This window comes from Pectinophora gossypiella, chromosome 4 (assembly GCF_024362695.1).
Source record: "Pectinophora gossypiella chromosome 4, ilPecGoss1.1, whole genome shotgun sequence".
Taxonomy (NCBI): Eukaryota; Metazoa; Arthropoda; class Insecta; order Lepidoptera; family Gelechiidae; genus Pectinophora; species Pectinophora gossypiella.
Genome location: NC_065407.1, coordinates 5,475,088 through 5,491,307, shown reverse-complemented (window position 1 = coordinate 5,491,307; position 16,220 = coordinate 5,475,088). Strand labels below are relative to the sequence as shown.

General features: G+C 36.6%; 3 protein-coding genes across 6 annotated transcripts in view; 1 reads left to right on the top strand and 2 right to left on the bottom strand.

Moving 5' to 3' along the window:
• Positions 1 to 11,695, bottom strand: part of LOC126366253 (cholecystokinin receptor-like) — a 268,987-nt gene extending 257,292 nt beyond the window's left edge. Inside the window, exon 1 of the mRNA XM_050009312.1 lies at positions 11,689 to 11,695. The gene's annotated coding sequence lies outside the window, so the exon portion shown is untranslated. The remainder of the gene's footprint in view (positions 1 to 11,688) is intronic.
• LOC126366260 (proton-coupled amino acid transporter-like protein pathetic) overlaps positions 1 to 16,220 on the bottom strand; it is a 231,414-nt gene that overhangs the window by 140,531 nt on the left and 74,663 nt on the right. The window lies entirely within an intron of this gene.
• LOC126366321 (elongation of very long chain fatty acids protein 4-like) overlaps positions 1 to 16,220 on the top strand; it is a 33,200-nt gene that overhangs the window by 14,340 nt on the left and 2,640 nt on the right. For both annotated transcript variants that reach the window (XM_050009430.1, XM_050009431.1), the window contains exons 2-6: positions 160 to 260; positions 1,481 to 1,749; positions 2,246 to 2,417; positions 4,769 to 4,896; positions 9,900 to 10,049. In XM_050009430.1, coding sequence (XP_049865387.1) covers positions 179 to 260; positions 1,481 to 1,749; positions 2,246 to 2,417; positions 4,769 to 4,896; positions 9,900 to 10,049 — 801 coding nt within the window. In that variant the 5' untranslated portion in view covers positions 160 to 178. The remainder of the gene's footprint in view (positions 1 to 159; positions 261 to 1,480; positions 1,750 to 2,245; positions 2,418 to 4,768; positions 4,897 to 9,899; positions 10,050 to 16,220) is intronic.

Below are 16,220 nucleotides of genomic sequence, written 5' to 3'. Positions count from 1 at the left end.
TCCATATATTAGGAGCTAATTAACTCATTGTGTGGGTTGTACCGTGGTATGCTCGGCCCTTTCTCGGGTATTCTTTACTCTATAGGCCAACCTTTATACTTTCACGGAATCTTTTAAAAACAATCATAAATATCTAACATAAATCTTTCTTTGTTTCAGACAAGGAACAAACACAGAAATGGCAACGGTGCTAGTAAATTCCACACAAAGTGTGCTTAAAGATACATATGACTATTATTTATGGACACTATCTTTATCAGGTAAGGCATTGCTATAACTACATTCGCCCATTTTCACTTCATAGTGGTTGCTTAATCTCTCGATATACCTACTTTTAATACTTGTATTTGTGACGCCTGGAATGCAAGTCAGCTGTCCATTCAATACTTTTTTATTTAATTCAACTCCTTAGCATTATCCCGTTTTGCACAGGGTCCACTTATCTAACCTGAAGATTTGACAGGTCCGGTTTTTTACAGAAGCGACTACCTGTCTGACCTTCCAACCCGCGAAGGGAACACCAACCCAATACAATTAGGTTACATACCTCCAAAAATTGATTTCTCGGGAATGTGGCTTTCCTAACGAGGTTTTTCTTTACCACTGAGCACGTGGTATTCATTTATGATACAAACATGACTTCGACAACAAATCTGACAATCATTGGTTTTGGCCTGTGTGCTGGATTCGAACCTGCGACCTCAAAGTGAAGGCAACCGTTCAACTAACTGGGCTAATACGGCTCTTTACTTTTTTATTTAAATACAAGTTTAAAAAGGCCAACTGAACAAACGAAGCGAGTCAGATTTCGGTAAAATCTGGGATAGAATATCATGAAATTCAGTCATGCCGATCAGTTTTCAGATTAGTCCCTTTTGGCTACGCATTCTCTAGTATCGTAATATTTACCGTTTGTGTTAACGTTGCCAACTTTAAATGGACGTGAGGCAAAGAAGGTAAAATAATTTAATTGTAATTTAAAATTTTCAATATACGAGTAACTAATATACATTCGAAATTTATTTGAAATTTCGCAGAAAGGATTCTTTAAATCCCCAGGGGAGGCTCAAACAAATCTCAAAACTTTTTTTGTTGTTGAAATCTATGAAATAGATATTTATTTAAGTACATTGAATTTTGCGTACGATACTTAGCTTTCAAAACATTTCTAGTTAATTTGATCAAAAATTTACTTATTCGGGGATTTGTAAATACTTTGGAATCCATTTATCTTCTCTCGGGCCATGACGATTCTTATTAGAGTTTAGATTTTACCGTAATAATAGTCTGTAAGTACATTTTAAGATGATTAAGTATCAACCTTTATACTGTTTTAGCTTTATAATGTACACATACATGTGCTACAGCGTACTAGTGACCGTAACTTGTATAAATCATTTGCAATCAACAAGATTTCTCACCAAACAAATAGGTAGTTTGTCTTCAATAATCTTCATCACAGTACATTTATTTGTTCCAGATAGCAGAACAAAAGGATGGCCTCTAGTCGATTCTCCCGTACCAACAGTAGTTTACACACTATTGTACCTTTTCATCGTATGGGCCGGCCCAAAGCTGATGAAGAATCGGCAGCCATTCAAACTAACATGGTTGTTGGTTCCATACAACCTGGCAATGGCGGCGCTAAATGCGTACATCGCTGTCAGATTGCTAACAGCTTCGTTTAGACTTAGATACAGCTACATCTGCGAACCGTGTCGACAGAAATATGATCCTGATGAGTTGCAAGTAAGTTTACATCAATCCATGTCTGGTCCCTTCCGTACCTTTGTGTGTTTTATGTGGTGGCTTTTTAAATTGTGTAATGTATGTAAGGTGCCATAAGCATAGATCATTGAATACTACTCCAAGATACTGGATTTGACCTTGCTCCCTGGACTTCCGACCTTCCGTTTTGGTTTTTATAGCAATCACCCGTGGCCTGTTCAACTCATCGATTTCATTTTATCTTTATTCGGCTATTTAATTTGTCAGCTAAAAACATAAAATGCGTTCAACTACTTAAGTATTATAGGACTTGCCCGGACAAATGTCCGGGGCAAGTCAAACATAACGTCTACTATTATAATACTCTCTTACCAGACTGTTAATAACGCCCATTTTAAGATTTCGTGTCAAAAGAGGCTGCAAGTTGTCTCTGATTACTTGTGGCTTAGATATCTATTTATGTTTTTGAATGTCTTACCCAGAGATTGATGGTAACCATCCAAAATGTGTTTTCCAGATAGCAGACGCAGTGTGGTGGTACTACTTCTCCAAGCTTCTCGAGTTCTGCGATACTTTCTTCTTCATCCTGAGGAAGAAGGACGAGCAGCTGACTTTCCTCCACGTCTATCACCACTCCACCATGTTCTCATTTTGGTGGATTGGCATCAAATGGGTTCCTAGTGGCTCTAGTAAGTAGTTGAAGGGTTTCGACCTATACCTATAAATCCCTACTAAAATTATCTTGATTAGAAAGACTGTCATAGCAATACATTTTCCGGATAATGCCTCTTTCGCACCACGCATGAGACAATTTACAATCATTCTGTCCTTTCCTTCTTCTAACGAGTGGGTTGTGAGGTGGATCATCAACCTCAGTAACTCTGGAGAGTCATTATTGAGCCGTCAAAAGCCCCTGGCATGGCTCATATAACGATTACGTACTATCATAAGTAGTAACCGGGACGAATGGCTTAACATGCCTTCCGAAGCACGGATCTTTCATTCAACAAGGTATTTTTTAAATCAGTTTAGGAAATCGGTTTAGGCTTGAAAAGAAACAGTTATACATTTACACGACTTTTGTCAATTAGAAAGTTCCTACTAGCTTCAATACACGTTCAGTTGTATTTGCGTGAAATATTGACAAAACTTAGCGTTTATATTTTTTTCTTCGTATGTTATAGATAGGCACCAGAATAAGCTAACAAATAACATTGAACATCCCATAATACGTCACGTGCTGTCAAACAAAGTAGACGAGACAAGGAACAGACAGACGTCGTGTGGGGAAAGTGTTGACTACACCTCCATTACGAGGAATCTTTGAAATCTTTTTTTTTCTCAACAGTTTTTGGCTTATTACGATTGATCTTCTTTTACCGTGCAGGTTACGAGGTGAGATTATCTGACCTCATCAATCCTGGTGTCAGGGTTATTATTTTGCCGCCGAAAGCCCCTGACGCGGTTCATGTAACTTGTGACTACGAACTGATATCAGTAATAAGTAATCGCGGCTTAACGAGACGTCCGAAGCATGGATCATCTTACTTTCCCAAATGAAACAAACAAACTAACCAAACTAGGGATCACAAAGTGTAAGTATAAGAGGAAACAAATTCAATATGGTCTATTGGAATTTAATCATGAAAATCGCGGCCTTCCAAACTTGCTTACTTTACACGAAGTTCACAGTTTGAGAAATGTGTGAAATGAGACATCCGACATTGATGAACGTGGCCTATTAGTAACAGCGGGAATAAATGAACGTTGTCTTCACAACAGAGTTAACAACACACTTGATTTAGTAGTAACATAAGTGCTGATTTCAGTACACATCTAAGTTTATTTTAAGTTAAGTATACTTGTAATTTTCTTATCCGCCGTAAAAGAGAAAGGACGGGTAGGTAATCGACAGAAATGAAATTTATAAAACACACGCCAATTTTAGGCAGAAAAAATCTATTGGTCAATAATCCGACATAATTGAGTTGACAGCACACGGCAAACAGGTTGTATATCAGCGTGATGCCAAACAACAGCTATTTATCAAACAACAGTCTCTTTCAAGAAAATGACGGGTATAACTTGAAATAAAATTAAATAGTGTTTACAGGAATCGAGGCCATGGATACCTAGGTCGAACATCAGTTACTTAACTAAAAAAAAAGATATCTATATTTTATTGTTTAACAATCTTATTAAAAGAAGTTCAGCGATAGGACTTTCTTCGAGTAAACCGAGCTTGTTAGACAAACCGAAACAAAAAGAACTTTCAATTTTTTTGAAGTGTCTTAATTCTATATTTGGCTTAGACGGGACGGAATTCACTAATTAGCGTGAATAATTTGAAATCTGAGAGGCTCTCATCTCATCCATGCCATTTTTTTTTTATCAGACCACATCCGACCTGATGACCATCCACATTATACTTGAGCCTCAGATATGCAATTATAAAAGACACAGTAAGTAGGTAGGTTTATCTAGTGTTACGTAAGTTCTATTTAATATGTAGAGATACGTAATGAAATAATCTATACACCAAATCATACTTATTTACCGGCCTCCGTGATCCAGTGGTTGAGCGTTTGGCTCACGATCCGGAGGTCCCGGATTCGAATCCCGGTGGGGACATATCGCAAAAATCACTTTGTGATCCCTAGTTTGGTTAGGAAATTACTGGCTGATCACCTGGTTACAAATTAATGATGTAAGTAAGTAGTCGTTACATGAGCCATGTCAGGGGCCTTTGGCGGCTCAATAGTAACCCTGACACCAGAGTTGATGAGGTTGGTACTCCACCTCACAACCCACACGATAAGAAGAAGAACATAATTATTACTTTACAGATACAGACAAATCAATTTAGGGACCTATGAATACACGACATGTTACTAAGGGCAGTAATAAAATTCGCTTGACAACGCCCTTACGATCTTAATATATATTATATTTGGATTCAGCGTCTCTGATGACATACGAATTATCTGGTTACGTGTGTAGGATATTAAAATATCTCACCATTTTTTTCATTTCATTTTAGCATTCCTCCCTGCGATGGTGAACAGCGGCATTCACGTCCTTATGTACACGTACTACGGCCTTTCTGTCTTCGGACCCAACGTCAGCAAGTACCTCTGGTGGAAGAAATACCTCACCATTCTGCAGTTGGTAAGTCGTATCTTTATACTATTATGTTTTTTTATTATGGAATATAGGAAAAATTACAATATATAATATAATTTTATATAAACTAAGCAAAGGTAAAGACATATATAAACATCATTCAGCCTACTTTAGGAGATTTTTTTTTTAAATTGTAAAAATTAACAACCGAATGAAAAGCAAAAATATTCAAATGAGTTTTATAATAGCATAACATTTCATTTCAAAATATAAAAAATACCTTACAAAGGCAATTGACCACAATCTCACCACGCTTACCCAGAAAACGCGTATCTTTGCTTTATTGTGAAAACCACGTGTGAGCCTTTTTAACCCCCGACGCAAAAACGACGGGGTGTTATAAGTTTGACGTGTCTGTGTGTGTGTGTGTAAATGTGTATGTGTCTGTCTGTGGCATCGTAGCTCCCAAACGGATGACCCGATTTTAATGCGTTTTTTTTTTTGTTTGAAAGGTATATCAGTCGAGAGTGTTCTTAGCTATGTTTGGTGGAAATCGGTTCAGGTCTTCAAGGTCATCAGGTCGTTTGTTAAGTCTGATAGGGATGTTACACGCTCAGTTTGCTTGCAAGCATATGTGGGATAAGTTATTTTTGGCTTTTTATAGGGTTTAGCATTTTTAACCTTTTGTCATAATAACTGACTACATTTTTTTGGTCGGGGGCTTCTTATATTTTTAATTTTATAGTTTTTGAAAAATCACATACGAATTTCATTTTCGTTAACAAAACCACGCAATAGACACGCTAGTTTCACCAGCAGTTAATCCAGATAAAGATTTTAATTTTCTTACCTTTAAAGAAATGCATTAAAATGAAGTAAAACATCAAGGTGAAGAAGAACATCGTGAGGATACCCGCATACCGAGAAATGCGTTTCGGAGGTATGTGACCTAACCTGTATTAGGCTGCTTTTCCCTTCGCGGGTTGGAAGGGCAGATAAGCAATCGCTTCTGTAAAAAACCGGACCTGTCAAATCTTCCCTAAGCGCTTAACCGCTTTAGTTTTATTGTAGCGCTTAGTAATTTTAGAGGGGCTTACCTAAGCGAACCCTGTGAACAACGAGATAATGTTTAGGAGATAGAATATCTCGCCAAAAATAAAGGAATCAAGGTTAGGTGGTCTTGCTAGAGCATGCAAAATCATATTTTAAATCTTCAGGTTAGGTCAGCGGACCCTGTGTAAACGGGATAATATCAGGAAGATGATGATGAAATCATTAAAATAATAGGAAATCACACCAGAATGTGTTTTTAAAAAGCGTGGTTTTCAGTATAAGGAGACGACTATGTTCACTTTAGCCTTGAAGAAGCCCAGATTATTATTTTCGTGAAACAAATCATTGTCTATTATTCCAAATAATATGTCGATATCCATTCTCATTTTATTCGACAGTAACAACATCGGTCGTTAGATATAAAAGGTGGCCTAGTAACAAAACATTGGAAGATAAACTAGACCGTCACTTATTACATTTATTTTTTTATAGATTTTTTCGGTGTAACATTATCCATGCTACAAGGGAAAAATAGAGCAGTGGTTTCTCTTTTGCCTTCTGCCCCGCAGTACTGTTTGACGCGAGTGATATGGCGCCCAGAATAGTCAATTTCAAAACCATACAATGACTCCTCTCTTCCGCCTCTAAATAGTACTGACAGTTACTGCTGCCTTTTGTCAGTTTTCTGTTACACAATAATTATTATATTCCCATATTCAATGATTGAAAATTTCCCCCGGCTTTGACGTTACGTTCAAACGATATCGGATCCAGCCGTTTCAATTTACTCTAAATTTATACCTTAATAATTTTCCAGAAAATACTGTCTACTTCCGTATATGTATATGTGTATTTGTATTGTATAGTATTGTATTGTATTGTATTGTATTGTATTGTATTGTATTGTATTGTATTGTATTGTATTGTATTGTATTGTATTGTATTGTATTGTATTGTATTGTATTGTATTGTATTGTATTGTATTGTATTGTATTGTATTGTATTGTATTGTATTGTATTGTATTGTATTGTATTGTATTGTATTGTATTGTATTGTATTGTATTGTATTGTATTGTATTGTATTGTATTGTATTGTATTGTATTGTATTGTATGGTATTGTATTGTATTGTATTGTATTGTATTGTATTGTATTGTAGTGTATTGTAGTGTATTGTATTGTATTGTATTGTATTGTATTGTATTGTATTGTATTGTATTGTATTGTATTGTATTGTATTGTATTGTATTGTATTGTATTGTATTGTATTGTATTGTATTGTATTGTATTGTATTGTAATATCATAAAGTAAAACAAATAAGTTCACGGATTTTAATGGAGCTAATGACGGACTCTCCAAGCTACGTTCTTCAAAAACAATATAATTATTATGGCGTTGCAGCTTTGACGTGATAATTACCTATTTTCTCAATACTCGGGGTACCCTAATTATTCCAAAATACAATGTAATGGCAGAAGCATATATACGTATATATAAAAATAATCCTTGCTTGATATTTGGATCACATTATGTATAGAATTACGTTACCTTACCTACCTTATTGTTTCTCTTTATTTTGATCAGAATAATAATGGATGAAAGATGTAGGTAATTGTGCCTGTGTGTAATAAATAGGGTCATTATTTATGCCCAAAAACAAAGATATAAAAGATGCATATGTTTGTCTATGAAATTAGAAAATTCAACGTAACAAACAAAAAATGTTCTGTAAGTACAGAACTATCTATATTGCTTTTGAAAAACGTAGCCTGGAAAGTCCCCATTGACAAGTCTAATAATTCTATGCAAAAGCCGCGGGAGTTCTTTCTTGGCGCGGGCTAAGTTTTACCTGGTATTATCTTTTAGTCCTTGTTTTGTAAAATGGCTGAAAAAGTCTATCATAATACGAGGACATCATTCCTTAGTCAACTGTTATGACATGGCTGCAGTAGATACCCACTGCAGAGTAGTACTAGTGTCAAATGCCAATATGTACAATCAATGTTCACTATCTTGTTTACTTGTTTGCTGGTTACCAGTTTTTCGGTATCGCCCTCTCATACGTAGGTATAATGCGCCTCACTTATGGCGAATTGCCTATTCTACCGGTTCTTTCGTCCATGTATGCGTTTGACTTATATACTTTATTTATTCAATAGTGTAATTAATTAGTAGTATACTTCCGATATAGAAACTTTAACAATAGCGGAATATAGCATTGAGGCAAACCTACATGGTTTAGCAATGCGATTCAATTGTATCATTATGTAAAATGTTTTCTACAATAAATAAAAAATAAAAATAAAAAAGAGCAAAAGTTCAGTCACTGAGCCCAACGAATTATTTGTAAACAGTGGTGAACTTATGAACCATTAGTTCTCATAATTATAAAAATTATGTTTTGTAGGTGTTTATGGTCTATTACAGAAAGGACATGTAACCAGAAGGTCTTAAGTGTAACAGTTAATTTATTACTTTGCAAGAAACTGATTGGATATTTGCAGCTTATTGTACATATTTTAAAATTCCCATCTTGAAATTACGGTTTTAAGTTATGTATGCACTTATACCACATTAAGCTACTTATTATTGAATAATTTCACTTTTTATTGCCTATTTTAAGAAACCAGTTTGAATTATTCAATGATACTAACACACGAGAAAAGTTACTAACGATTACGACATTCGTAGTAGATGTTCTAGGGCAGTGATGTAATGTCTAATCTTATTTACATATTATTAAGCAATAACGATTATAAATGACGTAGAAGCTTCTACGCCTTCCAATAAAACGGTCCGAAATTTCATATTCCCTATATATTACACACACAATGAATGTTGACTGATTCTTCCCTTCATTGAGGGAGGTATTTGTCAACGAGACTATAAATAACAACCTATTTATAGACTTTCTGTTCCCAATACTGTGTCTGAACTATCAACAGTTTGATACTTGAAAGTTGACCTTGAAAATCTACTACTGCTATCTTCTTCTCTTCTATCGTATGGGTTGTGAGGTGGAGTACCAAACTCATCAACCCTGTCGTCAGGGTTACTATTGAGCCGCCAAAGGCCCCTGACATGGCTCATGTAACAACTACATACTTATAACATTTTGGGAGGGTTTTTCTAATTTGTACCTACCTAAAATTGTGGGCGGAAGGCAAAAGGGAAACCACTGCCTTATTTTTCTCTAAAAAGTAGCATGGAGAATGTTACATCGAGAAGAGCGTGTTCCATAAATTTTACGCCTGTCGGTTACCCGTCCCTTTCCTTTTCGGCGGATAAGAAAATGACAGATATAACTTAAAAAAATAAATGATGGTGTCTAAAGGAATTAAAACCATCATTGGCCACAGCATCCATTGTAGATGATCGTTGCAGCACTTGTGAGTCTACGGGCTCCCGCAGCGCCGCCGATGGCTATAGAGCCCTATAGCAGCGCGGCATTTCTTGCCACATCGTTCGCACACAAAACGCGACTCCTCAGGAGGTGGTAAAGCACGACGAAGACTTTTTTGCTTCAGGTTTTCCAGCCAGTCATCGTCATGTCTTGAAGTCCCGACGTTAATATCATGGCGCCATTCAGGTCTCATTTCGGCGCGCTTCTCCCACCCATCCGTCTGAATACCGAAGCTGTTCATGTCCCGCTTGCAGGAGTCCTTAAATCGTAAGGATGGACGCCCCATAGGTCTTTTTACGCCCGCTATCTGGCTCAACATTACTTGACGCGGTAGTCTATCAGGGTCCATGCGATGTACGTGACCAAGCCAGCGAAGTCTCCTCTGCTTCAACATCGCAGTTATGCTGCAGCAATCGTCATAAAGCAATAGTATCGATAGCCCAACGGTAATATTGGTTTTATTTAAACTATCAATAGTCTATCGACAAGCAACACTAGTTACAAGAATTAGCAGCGACGACGTATACATAGTACAATTCTTTCACTTACCCGCTTATTACGTGCTCTTATTTTTTTTATTGCATCTTCCAGATCCAATTCACGTGCGCGCTGATCCTGGGCATCAACGGCATCAGAACTGGCTGCGAATTCCCGCTGTGGATGCACTACGTCCTCATACTGTACATGATCTCCTTCATCGTACTCTTCGGAAACTTCTACATGAAGGCGTACATTGCTAAGGTAATCACCATGTAAATTTTTTGAAAAACCTATTTTGAGGGCTTTCACTACTTTTACGGCTTCGATGACTCTGGCGACCATAACGAAATTGACAACCCTGACGAAATTGATAATTTTGATAACATTGAGTTCTGCCGAAAGGACTAAACAAAGCATGCAAAAGGCCGCGAGAAATGAAAAGAGTAAAGAAAAGCCTTTACTGAGCAGTGCATTGTTGTCTATATTAGACAACAATAGAGAAACTTCTCTACTAGACTAGAATGAAATAAAATGGACACTCTCCGCCCGCACCAATTCGTACCGGTTTTCCGAGCTACATTTACCTCACCTCCGCTGGGTCTCACTTTAGTCTAAGTGGCCGTAACGTAACCGTCCCCATAACGTGGCCGTTTGCATTTGTAACCGCAAAGGTTAAGAACGAGATTTTTGTATGAAGTGTCCAGTCTATGAGTTTGCGAAAGAAAAAGCGTAGAGTGTTCAGCTGCATTATATCCCCGCGCCTGTCGTAGAAGTTGATCAAGGGATTGGTTATGTCTATTCTGTCAAGACGGAATATCTATAATTGGCGATGGGCTTAACTGACTTGTAAGTTTATAATATCGATCAGTACGATGGCAGAATTGATAATAGGCTACTTGACAACTTAGTCAAATGAGATACTTTTTATGAAACGTCAAAACGAAAATTTATGGAGTTTGCCTGGAAATACTGACCTGTGACGTCATCAATAAAAGCGGTCAAACGTCGTACTCATAAATAGAATTCTAAAATAAGTCGACATGTAAAGTGAGATTGATTTTTGATCATCTTAAACTGGCTTCTATTTCTACGTAAGCATTTAATAGTTTATCTTTGACCAGTTAACCCTATTGGCAATTTGTAATGGATATTTAACTTAGTTATATTATGACTTACCCGTGCTTAAGGAAACTCACAAAGAGAAAATTTAAATCGATTTCTCTATTATGTTGTGCGTAAAAACGTCCACAGAACGTTTCTAAAACCAAATTACGGAAATAGGTACCTAGTTTCATTGTATCAAAATAATCGTCTGCATCTAAACAACGGAAAATTATTAGTGAGTAAATAAAGTTTACTAGGTATTTGACTGATGAAGATAAGCGTAACGAGACCTTTCAAATTCACGCACTTACCTTGATTCTCTTTCAAAAACAGTCGAAACTCTCTAAGTCTTTCAAATCAATTAATCAATTCGAGCAACATTTAAGTCTAGTTGCGTAACGTCAGATTTTATATTTTAATCAATTTGTACAAAAACCATTGCAAAGTCATTACCGGGTTACGTCCGCCGACATTATGTAATGTGAAAGTGGTTACGTAACCGTGTGGTTAGTTCCGTTATGACGATCATTTTACTCTCTTTATACTATGGAACAGTTCTTTATATCACTTCTCGGACTGACTAACTCACTCACTGGTCGGATACAGACAGACGGACGCTTTTTTGAATGAAAGTAAAGAAGGTTCGAGAAAATATGGATTGGAAGATAAGTAGTTGGCGTTTTTATGTTTAGTAGATATCGATGTTTGAGGTTTTGTTTTTTTGTGGTGACTTATTGTTGTTAATTAAAACTTGACAGAATAGGTTTAGTTTGAATGTTTATGTCGTAACGTAAACGTAAACAGCCTATATACGTCCCACTGCTGGGCACAGGCCTCCCCTCAATCAACCGGAGGGGGTATGGAGCATACTCCACCACGCTGCTCCAATGCGGGTTGGTGGAGGAATGTTTATGTCATTAATAAAAAATAGTGGAGTTATGAGTAAAGCTTTTCAAATTGTGTATTTTAAAAAAAATATATTAACTTGTTTTGTGGTCATGTTCCGTCACACAAAAAACTGAAAATTTAATTCATTTATTATTTAAGTTATTCATAATAATGGAAGGCATAAATCACTTGTACAAAAATAATGTACATTTTCAAGTACCTACAGTTCTAATTAATTTGATTTATTCCAAAACGCAGACCTTAAATAAATACAAAAGAAAAGTCCAAAATACACAAAATAATATAAATATAACTCACATCACATCAATCATTCGTTGACCTCTTGTTGATTGAAAATTTCTTTGTCATTACACATGAACATTATACCTACATTGTTATTTCACCGATTCATCTATTCCGTTCTCTAGTGAACGTACCTACCTACAACAGAAATTACAATAAATCTTGTGAAAGACAACTTAAGTACTAAGAAATCTTCTTCTATCGTGTGTGGGTTGTGAGGTGAATTACCCACCTCTTCAACCCTGGTGACAGGGTTATTATTCAGCCGCCAAAGGCCCCTGACATGGCTCATGTAACGATTACTCACTTACATCAGTAAGTTATAACCGGGATCAACGGCTTAACGTGCCTTCCGAAGCACGGATCATCTTTTGGACAATCAGATAACCAGCCTGTAATGTCCTAACTAATAAAAATTTGTGAGACGGTGGTGACATCACCGGGATTCGAACCCAGGACCTCCGTATCGTGAGCCCAACGCTCAACCACTGGACCACAGAGGCCGTTGATAACCAAGAAATAAAAATTGCCAAAGCCAGAATTACATTCGCAATAGCCTATTATTTGAGTCTATATCGTACCCAAGAGACTCATACCTAATCAGGAAGTGAAATATTAAAGAATGAATAAACAAAATACTTAAATGAGTGGAACTCTTTCCTTTCACTTTGAGGTCGCAGGTTCGAATCCAGCACAGGCCTAAACAAATGATTGTCGAATTTGTTTTTGTATTCGTGTTTGGATCATAAATGATTATCACGGAGAAATGCTTCTTTGTAGGTATGTGACCTAACCGGCATTGGGCTGGTTTTCCCTTCGTGGGTTGGAAGGTCAGACAGGCAGGCGCTTCTGTAAAAACCGAACCTGTCAAATCTTCAGTTTAGGTACGCGGACCCTGTTGAAAACGGGATAATGCTAGGGAGATGATGATGAATAAACAAAATACTTAAGTACCTACCTTACCTAGATGTCGAAAATAAAAGAAACCCCAGGTTACAATTCAAATCTATTAAAATCATAATAACCTTATATTTATTCCTTAGTCGGAAGTCGTTTTATATCTACATTCATATCATCATCAGCCGTGATTATATAATTAATAATTTAAGTTGTCACTTGTAACACTATAACAAAATATTACGTATTTTTCACGCCTCTCAAAGAAACGTGATATAAATAGCCACGATACGGATGGAAAAGAATTTATTAATAACTTACGATGCTATTATCATATTATTATGAAATACATTGGATGATAAATTATATTAAAATATGTAACCTTAGAAGCGAAGGGACGCCTAGTAACTTTTTCCGATTACATAAAGATATTTATAAGTTTTCACACTTCATTTATGTCATTGGGCGACTTTTGGTATTGGCATAGAATAAAGAATAGAACAGTAACTCTCCCCCCCCCACCCCTCACCAATTCCGGCGCCTATCTCACCCCCTCTGGATCTTATTTTAATCTCCTCAGCCGCTTAGTAGTTAAGGGGAGCGCACTGAGGCACATCTGGCTCGCAATTACGCGTCAGGAGGCACAAGATGAGAATACCGGCCTCCGTGGTCCAGTGGCTAAGCATTGGGCTCACGATCCGGAGGTCCCGGGTTCGAATCCCGGTGGGGACATATCTCATAAATCACTTTGCGATCCCTAGTTTGGTTAGGACATTACATGCTGATCACCTGATTGTCCGAAAATAAGACGATCCATATGCTTCGGAAGGCACGTTAAGCCTTTGGTCCCGGTTACTTCTTACTGCTGTAAGTAGGTAGTCGTTACATGAGTCATGTCAGGGGCCTTTGGCAGCTCAATAGTAACCCTGACACCAGGGTTGTTGAGGTTGGTAATCCACTTCACAGCCCACACGATAGAAGAAGGTGAGAATGATATTTTTGTAGGGAGTATGCGGTGTGGTATTAATGTACACAGCTCGTAAAGATGATGATGAACTTTATTAGCTATGCGCGAAGTACCATTTCAGCGAATCCCGTGGCATGTACAGTCATGAGCAATATAATGTACCCACTTTAGGACTCTGTCGCACTAATATATTTGACATTTAGTGAGACTTACAGTTCAAGTTGTCAAAAAAGTTAATGTGACATGGTACCAAAGAGTATACAATACATATTAATGCTCGTGACCGTACAGCCGTTGCTTCTAAACATCAATTTTATTTATTGTGAGTGAAAACCCTTTAATATTCACAAAACGGTTATCAATTTGTGACGTCACTTAAAATGCCATTTCACTCCATTTTTACCCTACAGTCAAAGAGGGTGATGTTTTTGATTTAACGATGAGAAACTATGATCAAAAGACGAGTCCTTAACGAGTTAAACAACAATTAAAAACCCAACTACGGAAAAATCACGCTCTAAAAAATATGAAACAAGAAAATAGGTACATTTCTCTGAAATTATTCCGAATAGTGATGTTTAGAAGATAGTTGTGGTCTTATACGTCGTATTAGCAAACTCTTAGGACAGATTGGTTTTTCTTTTCCGTTCTTTTTAGAATGTGATTTTTCCGTAGTAGTCAGGTTTTAGTTTTTAAACTTATATTTTCACTTATATTATTTTGGGGTCTTATTTATTAAGATACGTGCTTTAAATAATGTGTTTTATGCAAGATTTGGAGGTAAAACATATCCGGAACATGTCTGAGCGGTCATGTTATCAATTCAACGTAATTATCGAGTAAATACATTGAAACCCGCAAGTAAAAGCTAGTAATATGTATATATTTGAAATGTGCAAATTCATTTCTTCCCTTTGATCCTCATTGCATTACCATTCAAAACAAAAAATTGGGTACTTACCTACTTTCCTGATGTGTACTTTCAACCTAGTTCTTTTTATAAATTGTGACAGACGCAAAAATCATTCCTGCTATCCCTAACCCGGTGGGCAGAGTCGATAAATCCACAACTCAACCAGAAACAGCTAGGATACTCCATACAAAACCTACCGTGTAAATTAAACTCGCTCGTATTGGTGCGGGGCGGAGGGCATCCCTTCTACATACATACACATACATAAACTCACGCCCGCAATCCCTAACGGGGTGGGCAGATCCACAAATAATCAAAGACAACTCGCTGCCACTGTTGAAACGAAGTTCTAAGATGGATATGATATACCTTATGGTGACAAGATTTGAGCATATCGTGCATAAAAATTGACCATCATATTAGAGGACACAATCCCTGTCGGTTTTTACGACATGCCCGGTAAGACAAGCAGCTGAACGTGTTCTATGTTTTTTATTCACTCCCCAAGCAGCGTAGAAACTCCCTTCTGTACGTAGTAACGGTGTTTATTCTACGACAGGAGTCAAGAATATCTACCAGTTGGCAACGCGTTAATGCCTATTAAAATAACGCGAAATTATGTAATTCTTACCGAAGCAGGCAGCGTTGTAGGTACACGGATCAGTTAGTAAACAAAACACGTTCGAAGATAAGTAAACCTTAATTTAAACCCCAGATTCATAGTAAAAGATTCATCTAAAAATACTATTTTCCTTTGTGAATATTTATGTTTAACAGGAAAATACCATTTAAGTTAACGAATGGATTTTGCAGGCGACGAATTAATAGCGATTTGTATTTGCGACAGATCGAAGACACTTTTGTTTTCCGGGAAGAAACAGAGTGTCATTTTCTTGCAATTAATTTTAATAATTAAAAACGTTTCGGGAGATTTGAATACAAAAAGAAAATTCGGTGATTCGGAAGTAGTAATTTATATTATAAAGAAGTAAGCGTACTTAAAGTACCTAGTATAAATTTATTTTTAAAACATCATCATTATCTCTTTACCTAGCCTTAATTACTTTTCGAACGCGACGGACTAATTAGGTATTTGTATGCGATAGACAGGTAAACAATTACTACACAGTTTATCATAATTTATGATACAAACCTTATGTGACGTGACAAAAAAATAATAAAGAATTTTCATTTTTATTTAAAAGTTCATAAATACACATGTATTTGTTAATCAAAAGAATAAAAAAGTTACACTTTGCCTAAAAAAGTATAAGTTTAAAAACAAAAACCCGACTACGGAAAATCACGCTCTAAACAGTATAAAAGAAGAAAATAGGTATAATTTTCTGATTTTTTTCCC